At 45.5% G+C, this 27,650-nt stretch overlaps 1 protein-coding gene and 1 long non-coding RNA gene across 2 annotated transcripts in view; one reads left to right on the plus strand and one right to left on the minus strand.

Moving 5' to 3' along the window:
• Positions 1–761: 761 nt before the first annotated feature.
• LOC134361991 (receptor-type tyrosine-protein phosphatase mu-like) lies at positions 762–27,326 on the plus strand. Its single transcript, XM_063077271.1, has 8 exons — positions 762–907; positions 1,690–1,863; positions 2,512–2,513; positions 2,786–2,915; positions 6,565–6,690; positions 9,045–9,208; positions 15,332–15,467; positions 26,587–27,326. Exons 1-8 carry the CDS (start codon positions 854–856, stop codon positions 26,638–26,640), a joined length of 840 nt encoding a protein of 279 aa, XP_062933341.1. The 5' UTR covers positions 762–853; the 3' UTR covers positions 26,641–27,326.
• The window catches only part of LOC134361992 (uncharacterized), a 28,178-nt gene continuing 9,235 nt past the window's right edge, over positions 8,708–27,650 (minus strand). Inside the window, exons 2-3 of the long non-coding RNA XR_010021513.1 lie at positions 19,349–19,493; positions 8,708–9,291 (exon numbers count right to left, since the gene is read on the minus strand). This is a non-coding gene — a long non-coding RNA (uncharacterized LOC134361992). The remainder of the gene's footprint in view (positions 9,292–19,348; positions 19,494–27,650) is intronic.

The raw sequence follows: 27,650 nt of genomic DNA on the forward strand, positions 1-27,650 counted from the left end.
TAGAAGTTAAATTAACAGTAATAGTACATTTTTTAAACATGTCATGTAACTAAAGCTCTACAATAAATATGGTAAAACTTTAATTAATTGTAGGGAAAGTCAGTGCCAATCAGAATGAGAAGGCCCTTTTTAAACTGGGGACTTTTTGTACGTACGTCTGTGCGGGAGCTCTTCTCTGGGCTCGTAAGAGCTTTTGTCATTGTCACATGCATTAATGTTTTAAAGTAGGTAGTTCTAAGTGTTCAGAACTGCTTGTGTTCATAGTGGTGTCCAGTTTCCCTGGACCTTCTTTGCACTACGAATTTGGTCAGCAAATCCTCTTTTCATTATAGACAGATAAGATTCTGCTCGTCCCTCATATGCAATATTGAGCTCCAAATCAGAGGGATTAGAATTACAGAGGCGTTTTAGAAGCAGGTCTTATAGCACCCCAGTGCCTGAGCTGGTTTGCATCAGTGTCCAGTTGGTGTCGATCTGCAGAATATTCTGCTTTGGGCCGTTCGTCTCTTCCTCCCCTTATTCTGCCACACACAGCCCATCAGATGACTGCGGCTGTCCCACGTGAGGACCGAGATTACTGACACTAGAAAGCCAGTGTCCGGCAGTCAGGTCCTCGCACTTTGTTTCTCTGTCAAGAATATGTTGTATCCATTATTCTGCTGATGCGGGGCTAAAACTGGTACTGTCTCCCTCCTCTCTAGTCCTCTCGGGTTGCCTTGATTTCTCTGTCACTAACTAGTCCCATGCGCTTCTCCAGGAGCAGTATGTGTTTATCCATGATGCAATCCTGGAAGCCTGTCTTTGTGGAGACACCTCTGTCCCTGCTTCCCAAGTTAGGTCTCTGTATTACGACATGAACAAACTGGACCCACAGACAAACTCAAGCCAGATTAAGGAGGAATTCCGGGTAAGTCATGCTGAAGGGCGAGGCGACTGGCTGTGACTTTGCACCGTAAGAAGTATCTCAGAGTCACCTCTTGAACCCTTGAGCCAACACAGGGTTCTTCAACCTTAGCACCATTGATGTCTGGGGCTGGATCATTCTTTGTTGCAGGGCTGTCCTGTAGGATGTCCAGTGGCATCCCTGGGCTGTAGCCACTAGATACCTGTAGCACCACCACCACACCAAGAATGAGTGCAGACATTGCCAAATGTCCCCGAGGGGCACTAGTCTAACCGAGCCATTTCTACCCCACCTTTGAAACCAGACACCAAGGGGTCCCCAGCACTATGGCTGTTAGTTCACAGCATAACCATGGTGCAGTCAAACCAGAGGAATACATATCAAGAAGTCTTTCTGGGTGTTAACTCTTCATTGCACCCCTCACATGCACATTTTGCCTAAATGTACCTGACTTGACTCTAGGCCAAGCTCTTTTCCAGCCTCTTCCCTCCCAAATCCCCAGCCATCCAGCTTTTAATCCTAGGGACCCATAGTGGCCCTTAGGCCTCTGCCTCTGGCCTCTGTGTCTGATGGGCACTCTCTGTGGACAAAATCCAAGGAGAGGAAAGAGAAATGTAAATCTAACGGTGGGGTTTGGGGGAGTGGGAGCAGGAAAGGCTGGCAGAGGGGACCATCCTGCAGTCAGCTGCAGGAAACTTGCATCTTTCAAATGCAGAACATGAAACAAATGTGCTGTCAAGCCGTTCTGTTCGTCAAATGCCTTTCCTCCGTCCTTTGTCCCATAGACCCTAAACATGGTGACAACAACGCTGCATGTGGAAGACTGCAGCATTGCCCTCTTGTCCCGGAACCATGAGAAAAACCAGTGCATGGACATCCTGCCCGCGGACCGCTGCCTGCCCTTCCTCATCACCATTGATGGTGAGAGCAGCAACTACATCAACGCCGCCCTGATGGACGTAAGCCGCCCCCTCCCCAAAGGACACAGCAGAGCCGCTGGGAAGATGGGGGCAAGATGGCACCAGGCTCCTCCTGCTGCTCATCTGCCCCTGTTTTTTTTGAAAAATAGTTTGCATTTAAAAAAATAGATGTCAGAACCCACATGTTTCTGTGTCAGGGCTGACGTTCTTGGTCTCTTGGAGACCACCGGTCCAGAAGTGCTGATAAATGAAACATGTCGCAGCCACTGTCTGAGCACTTACAGTTTAACCTGCTAACGGGAGAGCAAGAGACAGTTCTTAAGTCCCTGTGGCAAGGAAATGGGATAATGTGGCCTACAGCATTATTTTTTTCCCTTTCTTCCTGCATTAGGCAGTAATTAACATGGGGAAGCACAACTCGTTACTTCCTGAGGCCTGTTTACTTCCTGCTACTCGGTGGAAAAAGAGAATGGGTATTTTCAGTGCTGATATGGAAATTTTAATTCTGTTGGTTTGACATCATACATGGTACTTAAACTTGTTTGAAGCTCTCCAGAGCCATGTGGCAGAAATAAGTGACACCGTCACACAACAAATGGCAAGCGAACAAGTCTTAGAAAAAGCAAAACTTATAATTATACATAATTTTTAAAGTTAAATTTTCATCTTTAAAATAATTATGTATAGAGGTGATATTGCCTTTCTATGAAAAATATTTTAAAATTGGTAAGATACATACTAAGTTTTCTTGGTATCAAAGTAAGAATATTTTATCATTGTTATTCGGCAGATAAGTTTATATTTAGCCTTTGGTGGTGCTGAAAATGGTGACAGAACCCAACAACTGTTAAATATGTTCAGCGTTTTGTGCCACAAGTTTCCACATGCACAAAATAACTTAGCTTCCTCCCTTCTAATTTTCCTGGGTATCTTTGGACCTTCCTTGTTTGTGTTTGCACAGCTATAAGCAGCCTTCAGCTTTCATAGTCACCCAGCACCCTTTGCCAAACACAGTCAAAGACTTTTGGAGGCTGGACCTGGATTATCACTGCACGTCTGTGGTGATGCTGAATGACGTGGATCCTGCCCAGGTGAGACCGGGATCTCTTGCCACCTGAGCCAGTGCCACAGGGTCGAGTCTATGCTTGCACATTGACAAGGGCCGGTGTCCTGCCAGGCCTCATATGCCAATTGAAGATTGAGGTCTGTTTCGGTAATTGGCCACAATAATCAACCATATTGTATATTGACAAAATAAAATAAAATAAAAAATTTTTTTTTTTAAAAAGAAGATTGAGGTCTGGAGATGTCACAAAACATGGGTTAAAAGTCAGGTCGAATTAGGGGTTAGAGCAGAAAGTCTGTTGAAATCATAAACAGTAGAAGTAACAGGGAAGACAGAGTCAGAAATTCTGCTGTTCCCAAAGGCTGGAAATACCCACTGGAGGGGTACAAGGTCATAGACAGAGTCAGTGCTCGACAGGAATCCAAACGTTGCAGAGCCAAAGGCAGGGCAAGCGAACCAGAGCGTAGTGGAAAAAGGGCCCTCTGATTTGGTCCTGATCCCAGCCCTGGGGCCTCTGTGTTCTGCCTAGCAGGGCTCCCCTTCAGCCTGCAGGTAGGGATCATCATGGTGAGAGACAGAAGGGACAGGCAAGTGACTTTAAGGGACAGTGGTTAGTTTTGCAACTCTTTGGTAAAGCTGTTAAAAAGAAATAGAACTGAGACCTGGAGATAAGAGAAGCTCAGAATGTGATAAATGGGGCTTTACATAGCTCCTCTTAAACATAAAAAGAGGAAGAACTGGACAGTGATGACTCAATATTAGTCACGGCATAGAAGCATTTTCTAAAGGGGAGTTATCGGGTGACCGTTCACACAGTGGCCCTGTAGAAGCTGAATTTACTGCTTTGGGGTATAGCTGGGCCAGTCATAGACTTCACCACCATGACAGAGGGCATTGTGGAAAGTTTGAATTTAGCATGTTTTAAGAATAAATTTGTTCTACAGTTGAATTAATTTCCTATGCAGTAAAAACAAATTCTTAAAAAAAAAAAAAAAAAAAAAAAAAAAAGGAAGGTACGAATATTTCAGCATCCAAACTGGACAAGATATTACCTCCCTAAAATCCATTTTGCTGTCACCATTCTGCCATAAACAGTGTGGACATTCAATTCTATGAAGTGCTTAAAGGTTTTTAATTATGTTTAGGCACTACATTACATTGTTAAGGCATTTGCCTGAAAGCCAGTTAATGAAATAATAATGCTAATCCTTGTTCCCATCTAGGCCTTTTGGCTCAAGATGCTTAAACATTTTAGAACTGTCCTCCACTGATCCTCTCAGAAGGGAGGCTGCTGCCATCTGTGAAAAGAGGCAGACACCTCGAATCAGGGAGCCTCGAAGACACAATTCTAGATAGAACCAGGCATCCCAATTTTGCAACCTACGGTGCCATGGGTTACATTTCACTCATTCAAGATTCGTTAGTCACAGACAATACAGGATAAGGGACTTGTTTCCTACTTAGAATCTTTCTGTTTTTTCCTAATGTGAGTCCTGAAATGTCGTGATATACCATTTTTGTTCATATCAGTGAACAAGACGTCAGTGGTTCTAGTGTGTTCTTTTTGAACATCTGCATTTGAATTCTAAAGCTGCATTCTAAACCTGAACTATCTGGACTCAAACCAAGCCTTGCTGAGTGGTGGTAGGAGAGACAAAAAGACTCCAGCTCTATTCAGCAGACAGAGCTGATTTTCAGAGTGCGAGAAAAGAGGCTCCTGGGATTCAGTCTTTTAGCGAACACTAAACTGAGCATTTGAACTTAAAGGCTTTGCAATTGTACAAGAATGGCACTCAAGTATTTTAAGTATTTATAGGTCCAGCTCATGGATGTGTTATGCACCATTTAAGCCATTTTCTACATGGTTTACTTGGGCAGAGTGCAGAATGCCAAGAGCCATGTGCCAGCCTGGGCCATTCATGGTTCTTTGGTGTGACAAGCTTTTGATCTCCAGGAGCTTGAGCTGAGAGAGCAAGCAGAAAGCAAAGCTAGCTCGGGCAGCTGAAAACGGGCCGAACTGTTCCGATGCACGCGTTACAGCTCTGATTACCATCCCGGCTTCCCATCGTATGCCTGTTAATTTTAACGCGTGTACCTTTGGGTATCAAAAAGAAAATAAACATCAGCACGCTGTCGTGTAACAAGGCAGTTTTATAACTTGTCACCAGGAAATGCTAGTGAGGAAGGATCAATTTCACAGAAGCATTATATAAAAATAAATAAATGTAATTTCTAACATACTATAGACTAACATAAAAAGTACTTCCTAGTCATCCTACCTTCATTCATAATCATAAAGTCCAAATCTTTAGCTTTTTTGTAATGGAGAGAGAGATTGCTGTTCCAGTTGACCCATTCTTAACTGAAAACTACCTTGCAATCTTGGATGTAAATAAACCCTTGGCAACATTTGACTATGAGATTTTAGATCCTTTGGATAATAAAAATCATAAAAAGAAGAAAATCAGTAGATTCTCCTTTCGTGGTGCATCATTATGCTTACAATGAGGTGATATGTTTTTCATCTGCTCTCAGTCCAGCAGAAACAGGTTATAAAATAATGAAGTAGTTCCCCTGGTGCATCACCACAAAGCATCTGTCCCTCAAACAAAAGGTAAACAAACGCTACTGCAAAAAAAAATCACTGGAATACCAAGTCCCAAAGGAAGTTTAATTTCAAACTTTAAATGCCTGTTAAGGTTTCAGGGATTTAAGAATGGGTTTTTTTGCTGTTTGTTTCTTTTGACTGGTAAGAGGATCACAACTCACGGCACGGTGTTGTCTGCTCCACTGAGCACACTGGCCATCCCTTTATAGGATCCGAACCCACAGGCTGGGCGCTAGCGCCGCACTCTCCCGAGTGAGCATCGGGCCAGCCCTAAGAATGGTTTCTGAAGAGAAAAGATCTTAGGAGTTCTTCCTACCTGACTGTGTCCAAGTTTAGGAATTGTGTAGGTGGTGGTGAACAGAAGCGTCTCGTTGCTCAGAACCACTCCAGCTATACTGAAGTGTGTGTTACGTTCATGCAAAAGTTCTGGTTACCCCGTATCACCAATACTGGGTTTGAGAGTTCAGGAAATTGTGTTTCTAATTAAAGTCACCTCCAGGCAAAACAGCAAAGCATTTACTCTTATTAAACTGGGTTTCCTGTATCTGAGCTGGGAGGGTTTAGACCAGAACACAAGAAAGCAACCCAACACTGTTGCCAGTTCTTATCTTGTTACAAAATAGCCTTATTCCCAAAAGTGATTATAAATGAACATGCAAGCCCAGTCAGGGGAGGATGAAGTTTTAGGAGTTAAAAGGTATGTGTCATTTTAAGTACCTCAACTCGTTTAATGGCACCTGGGGCATCCCCCCAGGGGCTGGTAAGAGCTCTTTTAGATGTGCAGAAGTGATGTGCTGAAGGCATCCCATGACCTCCTTGCAAAGCAGACTTGTTCGTGGCTAAAACATGCTTTCTGAGAAAAGGAGGAAAAACGTCCTAGAAGGACAGGTGGAGGTGAAGGATCAGCCAACAGCAAAGTCCTAAAGTCTGCTGCTACAAGGAAAAGAAAATGCAGAGAATCCATGAAGTCTTAAGAATTACCAAATGTTGATACTGATTGTCTCCAAACTGTTAAGAGTGAATTCACTGTTCTCATTCACCTTGTGTTTCTGTGTTTTGAATTCAGTTGTGTCCACAGTACTGGCCAGAAAACGGAGTACACAGGCATGGCCCCATCCAAGTGGAGTTTGTTTCTGCCGATTTAGAAGAGGACATTATCAGCAGGATATTCCATATTTATAATGCAGCCAGAGTAAGAGTCTGGGCCAGTATTGCTTGTTATCGCGGTTTCATGCGAGACACTGTTCTAGGTCTATGGAATACATTATTGAGCAAAACAAAGATCTGTGACCTTATGGGGCTTACATTCTAATGGGAGAAGTGTTAAAGAAGAAAGTTATTCATTGATACTTGTTAAAGCACACTAAGGAAGACTTTATTCTGGACCATTGCGATGGGTATGGGGAACACTGTCATGGAGTCTCGCAGTGGGGGAGAGAGATGGGGCTCAACTCTGAATATAGCACGGACAAATGGAGATTTATAGCCAAGGAGCAGGGTGGGAGTCAGTGGATGGAAAATTACTAAGAAAACATCAGGGAGAATGCATCAGGGCGATTCTGGCTAAACCAACCTAACAGGGTTCTTGCTAAAAATAGGCCAGGGTGATCAGACGTCACGTGGGGGGTGGTAGAGGATGAGGGACCTGATCGGATATTGAGGGTGATCAGGTATCGAGGATGGGGAGAGATTCTTGCTAAATCAACTTCGTGGGTTTCTTGGTAAAACTGGATTTTACAAGGAAGCACTCAGAAGGACCTAGGAGAAGGTTCAGGAGTCTGACTAAAGCTTGGCCAAGCAAAGAATCTTTGGCAGAAGACAGATGATAAATAGTAGATATAGCAGATATAATAGATAGCGTATTAAATATAGAAAGTGATAAATGCTGTAGGACAAGAAAGGTAGGGGTATGAGAAAGTGCTGGGGCCATGCACAGGAGGGAGGGCAGGGCTGCATTGTCAGTAGAGGTGCAGTGGGGGCACGGCCTGAGGAAGTGAGGCAACAGCCCCTGGCTCTGGGGAGGCAGCTTTCCAGCAGAAGCACCGGTGGTCGGTGGTCAGCAGCATGGGCCCCGGGAGCAGTGAGGAGGCGGGAGCCACTGTGTAGCCCAGAGTGGCTGACAGAGTGGTCGGAAAGAAGGGGCAGGCGTGGAGCAGAGGTCCTGCAGGGCCCTGTGGCCACCCTCGCAGCGGGCTTTTGCCTTGAAGGAAATAGCCACTTCAGAGTATTGAGAAGAAGAATCACTTGGTATAACTTACATTTTAAAAGGAGCTCTCTGGCTTCTGTGTTGAGAATAGACTCCTCATAGGAGGAGAGTGGTGACAGGTGGAGGTGATAAGAAGTAGAGAGATTCTGATACTCGGACACTTCAAAAAGTTCGTGGGAGGATTCATATTATCTTTTAATTCTGTTTTTCCATGAACCTTCTGAAGTATCCACATATATTCTGAAGATAGAGCCAATAGGATCCAGAAAGTCAAGGGTGACTCTTGAGACTTTTGTCCTGAGAACAGGAACGAAGGGACTGGCATTCACTGAGTAGTGAAAGGCTGTGGGCAGGACAGGATGGAGGGGGCAGGACACATGGAGAGAGGATTAGGAGTTCAGTTTTGGACATACTAGGTTTGAGGTGGCTATGACACCCCGAAGTTGGAATATCAGGCCTCTGGATATATAAGGATGAATGCATGAAAGAGGCGTGAACCTCTCATGGGTCTATAAATTAATGACTTACTGGAATATTGGTGATGTTTAAAGCCTTGAGACTAAATGAAATCATCCAGTGAGAGAGAAGAGAAAGGGACCTGGGACTGAGGCTGGGGCTCCCATCAGCGAGAGCTCTGGGAGAAAAGGAGGCTGAGGCAGAGGAGGACAGGCTGGGGAGGGAGCAGGAGCAGGACAGCTGAGTGACAGAAGACAGCAATCACCTGCGCCAAATGCTGCTGAAGGCCATGGAAGACTTAGTCACGTGGTTCGCCATCACCAGATTAAAGCTGCTGTTGCTTTTCCAATGTAAGCTAAGTAATGCTTTTCTGAATTTTGCAATTCCATTTAGTTATGACTAAAGATTAATTAATTATTGCTATCTTAGCAAGATTCACATCAATAAGCAATACCGTGTACTCACAAAAAACACAGTATCACACCAAGCTCGCAAACATCTCCAGATTATAATTTATTTTTTACCTTTAATTTACCTCCAATTAAGGTAAAGCCATTTAACCACTTAATGCACAGTATGGTCGATGCTTTTGTTGTGTGTGATTTTTCACTAGGATTTTGCAAAATGGTAAGCATTCTGCTTCACTCTTATTTGTCTGGCCTGTCACATAAAAATGCCTGTTTTTTAATAACAGCTCAAGATTAAAAACCCTAACTCTGCAGGCCAGTAGCAGCTACCTTTGTTATTTGTAGGCAGGACTCTCCTTTAGTAATGACCTGTGTTGGTGAGAAGATCGAGTAGGTGGAATCAGCCCACTGGAATTCAACAGAGTGAGTATTGCCTGTTTTCTTTCCTCTCCCTGCTTGTTGTCTGGTTCTCTGTAGCCTCAGGATGGATATCGGATGGTACAGCAGTTCCAGTTCCTGGGCTGGCCAATGTACCGGGACACACCGGTGTCCAAGCGCTCCTTCTTGAAGCTCATCCGCCAAGTGGACAAGTGGCAGGAGGAATACAACGGTGGCGAAGGCCGCACGGCGGTGCACTGCTTGTAAGTGAGCGATAGACTGCTCTGCACGGGAGGCCAGGCCCCACGCTCGGCTCTGACCTCCTGTGCTGCTGGCTTTTGTTTCACTGTAAATGGAGAAGAGACAAGTAGGTCTGGGTGAAGGGATGATCAGTACACATGCTGAGGGTTTGACTGGCTTTTCAGGAAACAAGATATACACATTTTGCATTTGGACGGTGTGTCACTGCTGTAAAAATAAACACCGAAGGGGCCGGCCCGTGGCTCACTCGGGAGAGTGCGGTGCTGAAAATAAACACCGAACCTATGATCGGGACCACACCCCAAAAATAAGACACCTGGGTGGGTTCAGTGAGCTCCTACTGGCTCTTGACAGCCAATTGTTAAGTTTGGGGGAATTTTCTTAGCTGCTCATTTAATCATCCATGCCGGAAGGAAGTATTTATACCTCAGAAATCAGCCAGTGCTACAAGCCAGAACTCCCTCCCACTCAGCCAAAGCTAGTTTATCATGACGTTACTTGATTATTCTATTGGAAATCACGTCACAGATTGCAAAGGAACTGGCCCTTTTTTTTCCTTTGTGGTTTTTAAATTTTTGCCAGGGAATGTGTATATTAGGAGGATTTTTACAGCCAGGGTCTCCAGAGTGTGGCCTCACCACCAGCAGGTTTAGCAGATGCTAAAATGTGAGAGTCTCTGCTACAGATGGTTCCCAACCTTACTCGTACATTGAGAGTCATTTGGGGAGCTTTAAAAAAAACCCATACCCAGGCTACACCCAAACCAATTAAATCAAAATCTCTGGGAGTGGGACCCAGACATCAGTGTTTTTTTAAAACTCCTAGATTATTTTGGTGTGCAGCCAAAGCCGAGAGCCACTGAATAGCTAGTGGCATGCTTTTCAAAGCACTCTCACCTGCACTTTCTCACTGGCGATGATATGTATAGCTAATCAGCCAGCTGGAATTGGCTTAATGGAATAGACAATTAAAAAGTCATGGTAGCTAGTGAAGGTGTTTAGAGAATTTGTGGAAATTTAAAGTATAAGCGTATGGCGCGTTTCAGTGGAGTGTCATTGGAAGCACACAATGAGATCACTCCCAAATTGAAGACAAAATGAAGTTTCACTCTGGACAGACTAACCCAAGTTAAAGTGGCAAACTTGGCTAAGGGCACGGTTTCTCTCCACTCGGCGCCCCATCTCATGCACGCCAGAACTCTCCCCTGCCTCGCGCCAAATCAAAACCACGGTAGTGTCTCATCCTGCAGGAAACTGACACTCCCTTGGAAAGAGTCTCAGGAACCTACTCACACTCATCCTCAACCTTTGTTCTGTAAAAAGCAGTTCACTGACCCCCCACCCCATTCCTCTTTTCCCCCTTTCTTCTCATAGACTCAGTGCATTAAAAAATCTGTACCAAGAAAATGCCGAAAAGAATGAACAGTTCACATCCCCATTCCATTTTTACTTCTGTAAGTCCAGGTATCACCTCTGATCAGAATAAGATAAGAGGTTCACCTCACTGAGATGACACAATCCCAGCAAGGAAATCTGACATTTTAATTAGTTTGTATTAGATCTGTTTTTCTAAAATACTAAAAGTAATTTGCAGATATCCCTGCCTGTGTCTGGAGACCCCCAGCGCGTGGAGCTAGACCCCGTGCAATTAGTAGCTTTCTCACAAGGGCCGATGCTTTAACCCACAGGGCTAAGTCCCTAGTGACTAGAGGAAGTTGAGGGACCAGGAAAGGCCTATGGGGAATATACAAAGACGTTTGAAGTCACCGCATCCCGTAAACAACACTCTCCCAAGAGACAGCTGGGATTCTAGAACTAAATAATTACATCGCTGCTCCACATAATATCCAAAACAAGGGGTGTTCTTTAGCTGTAGTGGACAGTGGTGGGCATCTGTTGATCTGTTGCCTGCCCAGGATCTCTTCCCCTTTTCCTGGTGAGAGAACCTTGATTTTTCTTTGGGAACCATTCCCCCACTCTAAAGCCCCTGCGGTTACTGTGGGGCTGCCTCCTGCTCTCTTGGCATCAGAGTGGGCGTGAGACCCAGGCCTGATGAAAATGTTTACATTTAGAAATCTAAATCTAAGATTTTTTTTTTTTTTTTTTTTAGCTGTGAGAAACAAAGTTAGTTTAAATTGGCCTCCCCCGGTGTTGGCCAATATAGAATGCTTAGAACCCTAACATTGCTCTTGGAAGCAAGAGCATCACATTCAGCATAGTGCAGCGCCACCTAATGGCTGTGGGCAGAGAGTTCCTGCAGGTGCTAAGAACTCAATTGTTCCTTGAGCCACAGGTACTCAAGGCACACAAATAGGGAATTTTTTTTCTTTATACATATCTCCCAACTCATAAAACCAGAATAAATGGATAGAATTAAGATATCATCACTTTAAAGCTCTTGATGAAAATAGTGGTTGTAGACAATGATTGCCCACAGCTGCTGGTAGCATTAGGTGGAGAGCTGAGTGGAGAGCGGTGTGATTTAGTGCAAGGATAGAAGACAGACTAACGAGCAGAAAAGTCCAGGAACAGAGCCATGCCTCAGTGTCACCTGATTTACTACAAAGACCCCAATGCAGCGCAGCTGCCGCAGGGCAGTGGGGAACACTGTCTGAATACATCATGCTCCCTCCTCACACTATCTACAGAAGTCCCTTCCAGATGGAACTTCGGCCAAAATGTGGCAAAGTGAAACAACAAGGCTTCTAGATGGAAACAGAGCAGAAAATCTTCATGACCATGAGGTGAGCAGAGACTTATTAAACAGGACACACAACGCTAACCATAAAGGAAAATATCGATGAACTGGATTTCATTAAAGCCAAGCACTTCTATTCATCAAAAGGCATTAAAAAGTGAGTAAAAAAGCAAGACAGTGGAGGAGAGTGTTGCGATACATACAGTGATCTGACAAAGGACTCGGCCGGAATGTCCAAGAACTACTGCCACTCAACAGGGAAAAAAAAAAAAACAGACAACCCAGTTTTTTAAATGAGCAAAAAACACGGCAGGCATTTCATTAAAAACAATTCCAAATAGCCAATAAGCATAGAAAAGTTACTCAACATCATTAGTGTTTAGGAAAATACACATTAAAAGAGGATCAGTGTCACCGCATACTCATCAGAATGGCTGAAATTTTAAAGACAAACAAGCAGACGACACCAGTGTTGCTGACTGTGGAGTGTCGGGAACCCTCCCCAGTGTCGGTAGGAAGTGAGTGTCGCACGCAGCTTCAGAGCTGCCTGACGCACCTGCCCCTGCCGGCGCGGAGCAGAGCTGTGCGTGCCGTGACTGGGCCCTTCCCTTGCTAGACACGACTGCAGAGTGAGTCATCTGCCTCATAACAGGTGGATAGCAGGTTCACTCACAATATCTAAACACTGAAAATAGCCCAAACGTTCATCAATTATTGGATGAATAAATCATACAGCAGTATATTCATTCAGTGGAATTCTTCTTAGCAACATAAAACAGTAAACTACTGATACAAAAACATGGGTGATTCTCACACAGACGATATGCAGTGAAATAAGCCAGAATCAAAACACTATATACTATCTGATCCCGTTTATATAACGTTCAAGAACAGCCAAAAGATGTGTGTGACGCTAGACGTGAGAAGAGAGGTTATATTTGGTGGTACCGATGGTATTGGTGGGGAGGGAGCAGCAGGGAGGCCTCTGGGGGGCTGACCATAGTCTATATCTTGATCTGAATGGTGCTCATGTGGCATATACATTTGTAAAAATTAACTAATCTGCTTACCATTCGTGGACATTACTGTAGGTGTGTTATACGGTCATGCATCACTTAATGACACGGATACGTTCTGAGAAATGTGTTGTTGTGCACACATCACAGAGTGTGCTTACACAAACCGAGATGGTATAGCCATATAATCTTATGGGATCACCATCATATATGTGGTCTGTCATTGACTGAAACGTTATGTGGCATGTGGCTGTTCTTTATTTAAAAACTGATTTTGGAACTTTATAATGGACTGATCAAACTGACATCTGAACACAATGACCAATCCCAAATCACAAAACAAGGGACAGCCAGATATCTTGCGCTTGCTTGCAATGAAAGCACACTTATAAGGTATCCTTGTTTCAATAAAAATAAATAAATACTGAATTCTTTTCAAGTCCTAGAACTACCAATTTACAGGAAGTTCAGCGTTAGAGAGCAACAGGTTAAATAATATCAGAGAGATGCCATGAATAAGAAAAATACAGAATGTGGGACTCTACAGGAAGAGGAGCCCATTTTCTCAACAACAAATAAATTCCCAAGAAAAAAGAGAGCAAAGAGGAACCTATAGACAAAATAAATTTGCAGGACATCCCAACCAAATGCCATGGGTGAACTTTGCTTAAATGTGGATTTTTTTAAAAAAAGCAACTGTAAGAAACAATCTAGGAAATTTGAACACTGACTAGAAATTTGACTACATTAAAGTAGTAATATTTGTTTAAGTATGATATTGATATTGTGTTTGTTAAAGAAAAAAATAAGGTTCCTTATCTCCTTGGAGAAGAGGGTGATTCCAGAGCTGGTGCAGGGAAAATTTAGGATGAGCATGGAACATCTTGTGGTTCCAGACAGTAACAAAATGCTCAAGAAAGGATAGAGGCTTGTCAAAAGAATACAAGAGCCAGTGAAACTCTTGATGGCCAAAGCTGGAACCATTTGAACAAGATGAATATTTATACTATTGGATTTTAGCTCACAGAATAAAACTAATATGTGTAAGTCCACACTGATATAAGTAATAATAAATAAGCAAACAAAATTTTAAATAGGGGAGAAGAGACAGCTCTTTTGGTAGAATGCTGGAGGAAAGAGGAAAATAGAAGATCAGCATAGTGATAATTAATCATTGCAGGCAAGACCCACCAATCGATGCAAAAATCAGTGGGTGAAACTTTGAGGAGGAACAAGATATTCACATAGTCCCAAAGTATCTTCCCCCTAGATATTTATTAACTACAAAGAGAAAGATAATAACCTTACAGTGAAAAAGTCTGGCAGGCTCCATCCTAACAAGTGAACAAGACAGATCGACGTCTTGAGCCCCTCACAGGATGCACCGTTCTATTGTTTTCTTGCCAACATGCCTGACATTCCTATCATGAGAAAACATTAGACAAACCCAAATGAGGGGACAGTCTACACTTTGTACTTTGTAGTGACCTCTCGAATTGTGGCTGGGAACCACAGCTACTCTCTCCCTCTGTTCTACCTTCTCTTTTATATCCTACAAAATAACTGACCCGTGCTCTTCAGAAGTGTCAAGGTCGTGGGCTGACCAGTTAGCTCCACTGGTTAGAGCATGGTGCTCACAACCCCAAGTTCCAGGGTTCAATCCCTGTAACAGCCAGCCACCCAAAACTGTCAAGGTCAAGAAAGACAAGGAAAGACTGAGGACATCCCAACCAAACTGTCACAGACTAGAGGAGACCAAGGAGATGAGACAACTGAATGCAAGATGGGACCCTGGATTGGATTCTGGAATAGAAAAGGGATATTAGTGGAGAAACTGGTGACATTTGTCTAAGGGTTTTAGTTTAGTTAATGGCATAGGACCAGTGTTCCTCTCCTAGTTTTGATAATGTACTAGGATATGTAAAATGTTCTCATCGGGGAAGTTGGATATACAAGTTAACTGTGCATCTGCACATTTAAAGTTAGTTCAAAATAAAAGGTTTTATTCAAAAAGAGCCCACATGTTTTAAAGATAAATAATGAAATACTGATGGAGTTTTTTAAGGGCTGGGAGTGTCTTGAACACGACCCACACTCATCACCAGTTTTCCTGGCAGGCCCTAGATGAGGTGTGCGTCCACTGAAAATTTCCCACTGTGGGCGCTCTCTATAAAAACGGGGGAGGCGCTGCCTGCGGTGACAGAGCCCAGGGCTGCAGTCAGGGAACAGGGCCCATGCCCTGGCTCGTGCACACCGCTGGCCCTGATGAGCAGAAGTGGCCCGGGTGGGCATTTGTCCGGCCTCGGGGCCCTTTGCCATTGCCACTTCTGCAGGGTTCAGATGGCATGTGTCCCCAGCCTATGTGCAGGATGCGACAAACGGAGCCCAACCATCTGATTTCTCCCCTGACAGGAATGGGGGAGGCCGCAGTGGGACGTTCTGTGCCATCAGCATCGTGTGCGAGATGCTCCGGCACCAGAGAACCGTGGACGTCTTCCACGCCGTGAAGACACTGAGGAACAACAAGCCCAACATGGTGGACCTCCTGGTAGGATGCCCCCCGTGCCCCTCGGGGCAGCCCCCTCCCCATCGGGCTCTGCCAGCTCCCAGATTCACGATGACACCACTTCATAGTGGAAGAGGCTCATGCCTCAGGCCAAACGCAGTCTCGAGGCTGTGGCCTGCTCCCCTCCTCGCCTCCCCCTCTCGCTTTGCTTTCCCACCAGCAGGCTTTGTCTCCGTCCATTGGAAGTGTGGAAACAGGTGAAACTCACAAGTGAACATCCCCATTAACTTCCTGTCCTGGCAGTGCCTTCCACATGGCTAAGCACTCAGTCCTCACAGAGAAGAAATAATCACAGCACGTGAAATGCCAGATTTTCAAGTTATATATTTTATAAATAGCATAATTGCCTAATATTTATCAAAGCTGTGAATTTTAGTTTGACACCCAGAATATTGCATTTAATTAAGGTGGCCGTATCTGAGAAGAGGGTTAGAGGAGCTGAGAAACAAAAGACCCTGAGCAATTATTTTCTTAGAGTATTTCATGAAATCTCTTTTTATGTGGAGCTGTTGAAATGTCAACCACTGTGACTTAAGAATAGTAGAATCGCTTAAAAGGAGGAAGCTTTTAGATCAGGTCTTGTACTTCTCTGTGAGCGAGGAAGTATCTGAAGGAAACAGGGATAATGCAAGGTTGGGGGAAGGGCCTGGGTGGGGGAGGGAGGAAGAGACGGCCTCCCAGGCCGCGACACTGCAGCAGAGGGGTTAAGGTTAAAACATAAAGGGACTCGAGAGAGTGGAGATTAAGCTGAAGGTGAGGAAGTAGCCATGGTCCCCTTGTGCGACTTGAGGAGTCATTACAGCAGTGCTTCGGGCTGGCTAACAGCAGTGACCCATGACAACCAGCTCCTGGGCCACAGCGAGTCCGACGCAGCAGCCACTCTCCAGAGCATCTGCCTTCCCCAGACACATGTCTGTGCTGGACGAGCTGTTCCATTCTCAAGAAGCACGGTGCTGGCCGGGGAATTTGGCAGAAGAACGCCTGTCTGGCCGGGCATACTCTGAGAGCCATCCACAGTTCTCACACTGGCTTCTGTAGCAAAAAGGACCGTGCTCCCCAAACTCCTGCCCTACAGAAAGCCCATGAGAACCCGAATTCTAGTCTCAGCTCTGCTACTAATTCAAGTTAGGTGACCTCAAACACATGTACTTTGCAATGTAAGTGTCCTTGGGCATATCGCTTAACTTCCTTGGGTTTTAGTTTTGTAAACGAGGGGAAATATTAGTTTACTGAGGTGACCCAGTGTGGAAGTGTTTTGGAAACTGCAAAGGGGAGAGAGGTGGTTATTGATACTGCAGGTGTCTACAGGGCATGACGCCTCAGTGGCCTGTCAGAGCAGAGAAGGAGGAGGCTGACAGCTGGCGCTGATGTGAGGCTCCGGGCGTCCTGCCTGTAGTGGCAGGTTTCCTGTGGATGGGCTGAAAGGCCGACTGGTGTGTTGGGTGTGTGGGCTTAGCTAGAACCCGCTGCAAACTGTCTTCCTCCCTGGGACCCACGTGCATGGGTAAGAGTTCTGTCACCATGGAATTCTCCATCTTCTGGGTTGGGGGCAGTTGAGAAAAGAATCATGCGGTGGCTGTCAGTGGTGGCCTGAGTTAAGGACAGATAAGAAGGCTGGCAGAGGATGGAAATGAATGCATCAGTTAAAATCCTGTGACTTCGTTTGGTATTTGACCTCACTGAGTCAGCACAGGTGTGCGGCTTCCACACTGTGGTTGGCATTTAGGCAGTGCTGACCTTGATAAAAAGTGTCATTTTCCTCTCCCTACAGCCTGAATGAAGCAGATTAGATATAGACCCTTCCAGGCCTTTCCTCTAATGGCTCTGGCTGCGGCTTTTACCACTCACGAATTTTTATGGGCAGAAACAATAGGGCTCTTTCCAAATCAGTGGAGCAGACTACAGGAGAGGAGTGGGTCTTCATGCGATGAATGGAGACTTAGGTGATTGAACCAGAAGGGGGCTCGTGGCCACCGCCCACTGTTCTGACAGTGCAGACGCTTCTCTAGTGACCTGCAGTTCTAATGCGGAAAGGAGCGTCTGCATACCCGACCTCCAAATATCAGCACAGTTCTAGGATAAGGTCAGTGGATGAGAAACGTAGGAAAGTTTTGCAATTTTCTAAGAAAACTGTCTGATAAGTCTGTCACGGTGACTGTTAGCAGAATAATAGATAATATATGGTGACCAGAGAAAAAATGTCACAGTGCTCTCTTGTCAGTAGGTTTGAAGCTTCCTTCCAGAATTGAATAGGAGGTCTTGTTGTTTCGCCTGTAAGTACGATTTCTGTTTAGTTGGTATCATACATGTAGATGTTGGCCGAGGGAATTAATTAACTTGGGCATAACAGTCCACGTGAGACCTGAGTCTGTCCTAAGCACAGGACGCCGTCTCAGCAGCTGGAAAGAGTGGGCGCTGAGTTGTCTCAGCCGTGTCTTCAGAGTGCTGTGTGTCACAAAGCCTGGGCGCGCCTCTGAGCTGGCCCTGCCAGTATGGGATGAGTGCACAGAGAGGGGCCTGCGTCTCTGTGCCTCTCCCTTTACAGCTCTGATTTTTCTAAACTGCTTCCGAATTTGAAAATTCATCCACATATTTTGAAGCATGGCACTCTCAAGGGAGACCCAGTAGACCGTAAAGATTTATTTCTTCAAATTTTTAGTTTTGGGGGCTCTGGAGAAAAGCCAGGAGATTGCCAGGAGACAAAATAATTTATAACCCGAGACTAGATTGTTTTTTTTATCCAGTGAGGTAGCCACATTTTTTCCTGACACTTTTTCAGCCCAGCTTCTAGGTTATACATCTCTTCAACCAGCCTCAAGTCCCCATCAGAGAACTGGGTCTCCAGAGGGCAGACAAGGCCGGCACAGTCTGAGATTCCCTGCAACTTGCCTGGTTCGATTCGGGTGGCGTCCCCAGTGCCTGAGAGCCTTTGGAGCTGTGATGCCGCAGGACCGCGCTGCTTCACGCCAGCAGCCGTCCTTTCCCCTTCATCTTCCTCACTTGGCTTTTGAAGTTCCCAGGGCTCTGACTCAACAGAGAAACAGCCTTTGGGGACAGAACTTGCCTAGAGAAACACAGCATCCCCTGGGAGGTGGCAGAAACTTTGGAAGGCTCCCCTCTGCCAGCCTAGCCTTGCCTAGGAAGTGACCACCTGGCCTCATCATCCCCCAGTGCTCTCGGCAAGTCTGGCAAAGCTGCCTCTTCGGGCAGATGCACACCTTAAATAACCATCTGTTTTTGAACTACGTGTCAGCTGGGGCCTCCCAACTCCTGTAATCCAAATACGATGAGCCCAAATCCCCAGAGAGAAGTTCAGGCATGGGCATGCACAGCCTCATGGTCACCTTTGACTCCTGACTCTGCTCTGTGGACACCCAGACCAGAAAGTCTGCATCCGCCAGACAACAACACACTCCCTCGAAACGTTCATTCATAAAGGGCACAGCCTGCAAAGTAAGGCATGCTTGAAACAAAACATGGGGTGACATTGCCCTATTGTAGTGTCCTGTCACCACCCTCCTGCAGGCTGATTTGCTCAGGCTTTGGCTTCTTCTACCTCCGCCTTTTCCATGCTGCTGGGTCCCCTCTCCTTCTCCCTTTTTTGTCCCAACAGCCCATCACTACAGCCCACGCCTTCTCTTCCTGTGTCTCCTTCTCAGGAGCTAAACAAATTTCTGCCAAGCACATGCCCTTGGACATCTTGGCTTCCCCTAAAGCTCACTTACCATGGTATTTTCACAAGAAAAGACCATTTCCCATCTAAGAGAAAGTCTGGTCTGATCTCTAAGATAGTAAAATTCTACCTACTAACATCTCACTGGGATGATCAACAGTGTCTTCTCTTAACTCCATTCAACACTTACCTCCCAGCCTCTGCTCTGTGCGCAGTACTTTGTGGGGTGTGTAGTGGGAGCAGAAGAAGTAGGAGACACGGTTTCTCCCTCACAGAGCTCATAACTCGTCAGGGATGCAAAGCCTGAGTCCTTCCTGAACCTCAGTTTTCCTCATCTGTAAAGAGGGGATAAGAATATTAAGCCAGTCCCAGAAGGCCACATATTGTACAATTCCATGCACATGAGATGTTCAGAACAGGCAGTTCCATGGAGACAGGAAGATTAGTGGCTGACAGGGGCCAGGGCAGGGGCAGAGGGACTGACTGCTAATAGGCACAGGGTTTCTTTTTGGGTGATGAAAATGTTCTAATCAGATTGTGTACAGCTCTATAAATATACTGAAAACCACCCTACTGTGTCAAAAGACAAAATTGCAACAAATTAAAGATCTAATTGGCCTTTCTTAGCAATCCTGGAATTGGGCAGTATGTCATTCTATAAAGTAGAATGGGTGTTCCAATGAGCCGAGCAGAGGGGATGGGCTTTATAGGCAGAGCAGAGGCAGAAACAGAACAAAAAGCAGCTCTGTCTTTTCAGCTACCACCCTTGTAGGGTTAAACCAGACGGGACTTCCCTATCGTGCCGGCTCAGGAAAACCAGCCCCTTTGACTGGTTACTGTGAATCTCCTCTTTTGTGGAAAACTGGCCCGTTTGAAAGTTCCATTTGATTACATATCCCTTGGCATGAGTGACTCCATTCTGGTCTGGTCTGCTGTGCCTAGTGCAGGAAGCCAGTCCAAAACAATGTCCTCGTGAATTTTAACAATGGTAGCCTTTGAAAGGGTTAATTTTATGGTATGTGAAATATATCTCAATAAAGCTGTTGTTTTTTTAAAAAGTAACATAAAAAAAAAATGCTGCTTGATCGTAGGTGCCTACAGGGCTGTTCTGTTTACAGAACATGATCCCGCGAGTGACCTCACAGTGAGTCACCTTCACAGAAGTGGGAAATCGCTGCTGTCACGCCCTCACAGATGAGGACACTGGTCTAGAGTTGTAATTCCATCCACATATTTTCCATGGGTCGATACACTTTGCAACAAGTGGACTTCAGAGGGCTGGAAGTCCTCAATTTGTAACTAGCACAAGCCAGGTGTGAATCACGATCCCAGCTCCACACCATAGATTCTGACCAGCCCACAGGGATCCCCCCACAAGCTGTCTTAACAGCCTAGAGGGTACACTCCAACAGGGCTCTTAGGGTTTGTCATGGGTAGAAAAGACAAAGGGAAGAATTCAGCAGCTTACACAAAGCCGTCAGATGAAAATTCCAGATAGAATGTAGGCAAATATGTAATCACAGAATGTGTCGGAGTCCGAAGGCGGGAAGGGCCCCATATGAACGTTACGTTCAGAAATCCTCACTGGGTTGATTTGCTATTGGCTGCCTGGCAAGCCCGCAGAGTTCCAGGAGAAATCCAGGGTAAAGGGTCACAAACCAGTGTGGCCTCTCATGTCCGGAGAAAGGACCCAACCAGTATGCGGCTTAATCTCAGACCCCTTTGAGAATAGCCCTCCCACCACCATGGGCCTGGTGACGTCAGTAAACCGTGTCCTCCTCAGTGGTTCTCAAACTTGGCTGCACAGTGAAGTCACCTGGGAGCTTTAAAACAGTTCCGACCCCTAGGCCCAGCAGCCACTCTGACCTGGTTGATCTGGAGCTTGGCTTCAACAGCAGAAGGTTAAAGCCCGCAGGTGATCCTCACATGTACCTGAGGTTAGGAATTTAGGATCTAACTAGAATCGATAGCTGTGCCCCAGACCCCCAAAGCCGGAGGCTCTGGGTGTGGAGCCAAGCCTGGGGGCTGGCTGAGCAGCTCAGCAGAGGGGTCAGCAGGCCTCCCCTTCCTCCCTTCCTGGGTGGTGTCCCCAGCCTGCCTGCACCCCTCTCCACCCCCTCCACACCCAGGCCTCCGTTCTCTCAAGCTCACACTTTCCAGGTCCCCCATTCCGTAACTTAGAGCTGGCTGCCCGGATTGGGCCTTACTTCCTTCTTCATTATACAGAAAATGATGTACTGGACAATGTATTCACCTCCAAAATGGCACGTGGTGTGGGGCCTACGGTTCTCCCCGTTGTGCAGACAACACAGTCCACTAACTGATGTGATCCCCTCTACAGCTCCACCTGTGAAAGTGTGTGGAATTCACAGGCTTTTTGATGGGCTGCGGTGTGTGTGTGCATGCGTGTGTACTCAGCACATGCTGGGGTGGAGGTGGAGGAGTCAGGTGGGGATCCAAGGTGAATTCAGGTTCCAGAGCAGCCCTGCCATCCACACTCCTGGCACTTCAAATTCTCCCATGGTCAGTCTTCCTGAAATCTTGAGCAAGGGTTTGGAGTAGTCCTTGTTAATGCCCCATTCCATCCCCTGCCCTCAGACTCTGGCCTCCTTGAGGCAGGGCCCAGGTGCCCAGCCTGCCTCCCACCCTTGGCACCAGCAGAGTGCCTGGCTCCAAGGAGATGCCCAGTAAATACTGGCTGAATGACTGGACCCTCCTTCTCTGCAGCCAGACCCATATCCAGCCTCAGCTCCCCTGCTGCTCTCTCCAGCCTAGAGCAGGCTGCAGCTACACGCTGTCGGCTGCTGGATAGGGAACTGGACATGGGCTTTGCATGGGGATTTGCTGAAGGAAGTTCCACGTGCATTTTTTGAAGATACAGATGAAAGGACCAATTCCTTCAGTGTCAGACTACATCTGTCTCGTTGAGTGGTGATGTGAAGTTACTGGTCTCCTTGGCACAGAGTGGCAGGTCACCTCATGACCTGGTTGGGAACATTGACCCAAGAAGTGGGGACCACTTCTGACTGATGCCCTCCTTGCAGGGCATCAATCAGAAGGATTTTTCCAGCCTGGAGAATCTGTCATTGCAGGATCCAGCCAAAATTGTGAAACTTGTCTTAGTTTCAAAAAGCAGGTGCCTCAGGGAGGGAAGCTTTGCCCCAGGTAGGTGGGTAACTGTTCTCTTTGAATCTTCTTAGGCACTTGATGTGGCGCGTTTGAAGTGCCCACACTGACTGCCAGGCCCCCGAGTTCCGCTGACAAAGGAGCCCTTTGGGGGAGGCTCCTAAAGCTGCCTGCTGCTATTCTGGCCTCATGACTCCCTCGCTGAGTGAGCTAGGGACTTTTCAAGTATAAACTCAGTTTTAAGTTCCCTTTCAGATTTTACTGTCTTCCCCTTCGTAGGGACAAGAAGCGTGGCCCAGTGGGGACAGTGTCAGAGGTCTTGAAGAGGAATAGTGGGTTGCCCTCTTAGGGTCCTGCACAAGCATGTGAGGATCGGGCTGGGCTCCTCTCCTGAGTCTCTGCTCACAGCCCTTCATGCCTGAAGCCAGCTGATGTCACTCAAATTGGGAGCACTCAGGACCAAGGCATAAACGTCTTCTTTCCCCTGAAGCACAGGGATAGCTCATGTGGCTTAATTATACCATTCAAAAGCCAGTGAGCTAAGAGAGGAAACTGCAGAAGACAGAACTGTACCTGGTGATCAAGTGTAGTCAGTTGCTGACGTAAGAAGATTTCAGGCATTTACCCAGGTGCTTGGGGGAGGGGACACAGCAATTATGGTCTTCCTTGTCCTTCCCCTTATTTTTCTGATTCAAAAACCAGTCATCACAGAATCTACGGGGATTGGCAGCTTGCTTCAGAAGGATAAGATGAGAGAGGGAGAATTCATTTTGAAAATTACAGTCATGCCTGAGACAGGGAACTTTGGTGACTTTCAGGCAGCAGCTCCTTAGCAGCGAAGCCTAAAATCCCTTCTGAGTTTCTAGCCTGTGTTGTGGCCTGAGGCCAGCAGCCACGTTTCCCCACCAAATGCATTTTACTATGTTAAAAGGATGGTTCTGAGTAGTCACTGAAATTAATTGCACAATTAAGCTTGTACAAAATCATTTTTATGCGGTAAGGGATTGGGAAAAAATTGTCCCTGTGAGTCACAAAAACAGAAGAAATTACTGGAGCACTCTGTAGCCAATATGTCAGACTGGTGATCTGACAACATGGCATTTTAGAATTTTGAAATTCAAATTACTTCTTTTAAATATTCCGAAAATAAAAGTATCAAATCCTGAAATAAATATTGGAATGTGAATCAGAAATATAACTTTGCCTAAGGCAAGTAAAAACTTTTTCACTTCATGAATTAAAAAGAAAAAAACGAGCCCAGCCCGTGGCATACTCGGGAGAGTGCGGCGCTGGGAGCTTGGCGACGCTCCCGCCGCGGGTTCGGATCCTATATAGGAATGGCCGGTGTACTCACTGGCTGAGTACCGGTCACGAAAAAGACAAAGACAAAAAAAAGAAAAAAAACAACTACACATATTGACCTGTGGTCTAGTTGAGAAAAATGGTAGACTGGTTAGAATACGTGTTGCTTGCAAGATGAGAGAGTGTAAAGAACAGTTCTCTCCTATGTCACTGCTTTAAAAGCAAACCAAGTACTGAAATCGAATTCTAGATTGACAAAGCTGGAAGGGAACTTCAGAGATGACCCAACCCCTTGTTTTATAACAGGGGGCACTGACTGGCCAGCATCTCAGGGCTGGTGAGTAGGCCCTTAGACCCCTAGTGCTCGGTGTGGGGCACTCACACCCTGACTCCTCAGGAAGCAAGTGCGATCGAGAGCAGCTGGATTCATGTTTTGTATATAAACTGAACCTTTGGCTGACATAGAGGTAGAAGGCACAGCATGGAATCAGCAGTATGTTTCTGCGAGTGATTTTTTTTATAACAGCTTTATTGAGATATAATTCACATACTAACAAATTTGCCCTTTTAAAGTATACAGTTCAGTGATTTTCAGTATATTCACAGACTTACACAACCGTCCCACAATCTATAGTTATAACATTTCCACCCCCTCCAAAAGAAACCCCATAGCTATTAGTGGTCACTTCCCATGACCCCTTCTACAAGTCCTTAGCAACCATCAATCTACTTTTGGTCTTTATAGATTTGCATATTCTGAACATGTCATATAAAGGGAGTCATGCAATGTGTGACCTTTTGCATCTGACTTCTTTCACTTACATAATTCATCCATGTTTTCAGATTCATCCATTTTGTAGAACGTTTTAGTACTTCGTTCTTTTTATAGCCAAATAATATTCCACTGTATGGCTATACTACATTTTGTTTATCCATTGTCAATTGATGGACATTTGAGTTGTTTACCCTTTTTGGCTGTTATGAATAATGCACTACAAACACTTATTTACAAGTTTTCATGTAGACATGAGTTTTCATTTCTCTTCTCTAGCATAGTGCTGGGTCATATGGTAACTATGTTTAATTTATTGTGGAACTGTCAGACTGTTTTGCACAGTGGCTGCACTATTTCACATTCCCATGAGCAGTGTATGAGCATTCTGATTTCCCCACGTGCTCACCAATAATTGCTGTGGTCTTTTTATTTTAGCCTTCCTAGTGGGCGTTGCTGCCCTTGACTTTTAACCTTGTGGCACCTTCCATACATTGAAGTGATCTGTTTACTTTATGTCCACCTCTACATTGTAAGCTCCCAGAGGACTGAGAATGCATCTTAATATCCACAGTCTCCCACCTTAAATGTTTATTGAGAGGAATCAAATGCTGCTAAACCTGTGGTTTTCAACATTTATATGTGCAGCCAACATTTGCCTCTCAACAACATGTCAGGTTCTGTGCTATGAAGAGGAATAAACCATGGCTCTTGCTTCAAATAGGTTGGACCTGAGCTCCAGTGGCGCAATCGGTTAGCGCGCGGTACTTATACAAATAGGTTGGACTATTAGTGTATTTAGAGAAGAGAATGCAGGTGAAGAACAGGAAGTTTCAATGACTGATTAGGAAGTACATATTTAAAAAAGTAGAAATTAACTTTTAATTCATTTGGCAAAACCCAAAATACAAGGTGCATTTCCCTGGTTGTGGCCACGGAAGCGGTGGTGCTGAACCTCACACACCGTGAAAGTCAGTCTCTTACAGAAGCTGGGGGACAGCCTAGAGTTGCTGAGCCCTGTGCCAGCCTGAGCTCCTGCCAGGGGCGGACGCAGGCATCCTCAAGCCTCATGTCCCTCTGCTTGTTCAGCGGCTGCACCCAGGTTCGGGTCCATCTGCACACTGCAAACACACAGGTGCAGAGGGCCCTCCCCTGCCACCTGAGACCCCACCTAGACCAGGACCTCACATGGGGCTGTGCCCGAGGAAAATGAATTCACTGCCCGATGAAGAACTGGTCTATGGTTCCCAGAGGATTTCGAACATTTTCCCTTCTCTGCCTCACCTTGTCTCATTGCCTGTCCCTGGAATGCCTGTTTAACCACAGTTAGGATGACCATATACTTTACCAGCTAAACAGGGACACTTTTGAGAGTAAAAGAGGATGCTACTAATAATTATGCCAGGACATCAGGCAGAAACTGGGACCATCCAGGGCAAACCAAGGCATATAGACACCTACCCCAGCACCACACCTCTGTTCTGTCCTCTGGGGAAGATTCTGTCTCCCTGCTCCTGTCCTCCGTAAGAGGATCTGCTCTGTCCTCTTCTGCCCCCCACACACGCTGGGGCATTCTGCCTCGTGTCATCACTGGGTTGCTTGCCTGTCCTCCTCACCAGGTCAAGGGGCTTAACACTCAAAAGATGCTTACTACACTCATGAGATCAAGGAAATCCTGATTTGAGCATCACATATTGCACACAGGTATTGATGTTCAACTCTGTGCCCCACAGATATGTACAATCAACTGTTTCAAAAAAAAAAAAAAAACAGAAATTGAGGATATCCTGTTCACTGAAAATCAAAGGCAGAGCTGGGCTAGAGTGAAGCCTCACCCGGGCACCGAGGGTCCTGGAAGAGCAGATCACGAAGGCCTCTCCTCAAGGCCCCGTTATCTTTCCTTCCACCCTTGATTTTGCCACACAAAGCTCAGGATGTTGATATACAGTAAACCTCTGTGCATGGACAAACATCTATATGTGTTCCAGTTGTCTAGAACTTTCCAGGGATCCTAATAAGCATAAATATCAAAATGCCTTTTACCAGGCCTTGCAACAGAGCATCTCCAGTGAATATGTCTGTGGTTCAGAACTGTGACTTTCCGATTCATTTCTAACTCAAATCCTTATCAGTTTGATTTCTTCCAATTAAGACCTTCATCTGGCATAATTGCTTGAATAGAAACAGCATTCAGATATTATAGAGCTGACATTCTGCCTGTTTTCCAGGATCAGTACAAGTTCTGCTATGAGGTGGCCCTGGAATACTTGAATTCTGGCTGATGGCGTAAACAGCTCCGCAAACAAGTGCTTTCATACCACAAAGCCAAGACGTTCCATGGTATTTGTGCGGATGAGATGAAGACTTCTCAATATGCTTATTCTGCTTTGCATAATTGGCTCTTTTTAAGAGCCCAAGAAAATGTTTATAAAACTGCTTGCACTGCCCAGTTCCCAGTAGTGCTGCTGCCTGACACACACACAGCATACGGTTGTCAAATACTGTACTCCTGGTCACCGGCTTGTTAGAGCAGCGTAGACGGCTGGGAAATTGAAGAGCACAACTATATTCTTATGAAGGAGTTTGTACCTTTGGGGTATTATTTTGTGGCCCGTGACCTTTTGTTATTGTTACAGCTGAGTGTATGTTTTTGTTCCGTGGAGAATGCTACTTGGCATTATGATAATATATTATTTTAGTTAATAATTGTACTGTAACACATTGCATAATACAAGCTTATGTAGCTTTCCAGGACTAACAGATAAACATGTAATGAACAAAGATATGTTGTATAAGTTGTTGTTTCTATCAGATTTGTATTGTTTCCAGAGGAAAAGCTTGGGAAGACTCAGTTCCAAAATGCAAAACAATCAGATTCACAGATCCAAAGCTTTTCCATGTGTTTATATTGTAAATATTTTTGATTTCATCAAATTATTTATTCATTAAAAGAAATTTTTGTGAAGCACAGTGAGTGACAATCATTTTTATTAAGCCCTGGAAATGATTTACTGTATGATGTTACCTTGTGTGAATTCTCAACTCAATAAACGGTGACCCGTGAGCAGTCGTGTGTTCCTGGTGTCCCAGCACGTGGGTGGCACAGCCGGCACCTGTCACACCAGACCACTGGGGCAGAGAGTGCACCTGGGCCTGTTTGTCTGGAGCAGTGGAGTTGGATTTCTGAGAGAGAATTTATTTGGTGAGAGCTCCAAGCCCGTCATGGTCACCTGCCCCCAGTGCTGAGGACATGCCATGGGGGCCTCCATGCACGTGAATTGTGTGACCTTGC

Source organism: Cynocephalus volans, chromosome 13 (genome assembly GCF_027409185.1).
Source record: "Cynocephalus volans isolate mCynVol1 chromosome 13, mCynVol1.pri, whole genome shotgun sequence".
In the NCBI taxonomy this organism is placed as follows: Eukaryota; Metazoa; Chordata; class Mammalia; order Dermoptera; family Cynocephalidae; genus Cynocephalus; species Cynocephalus volans.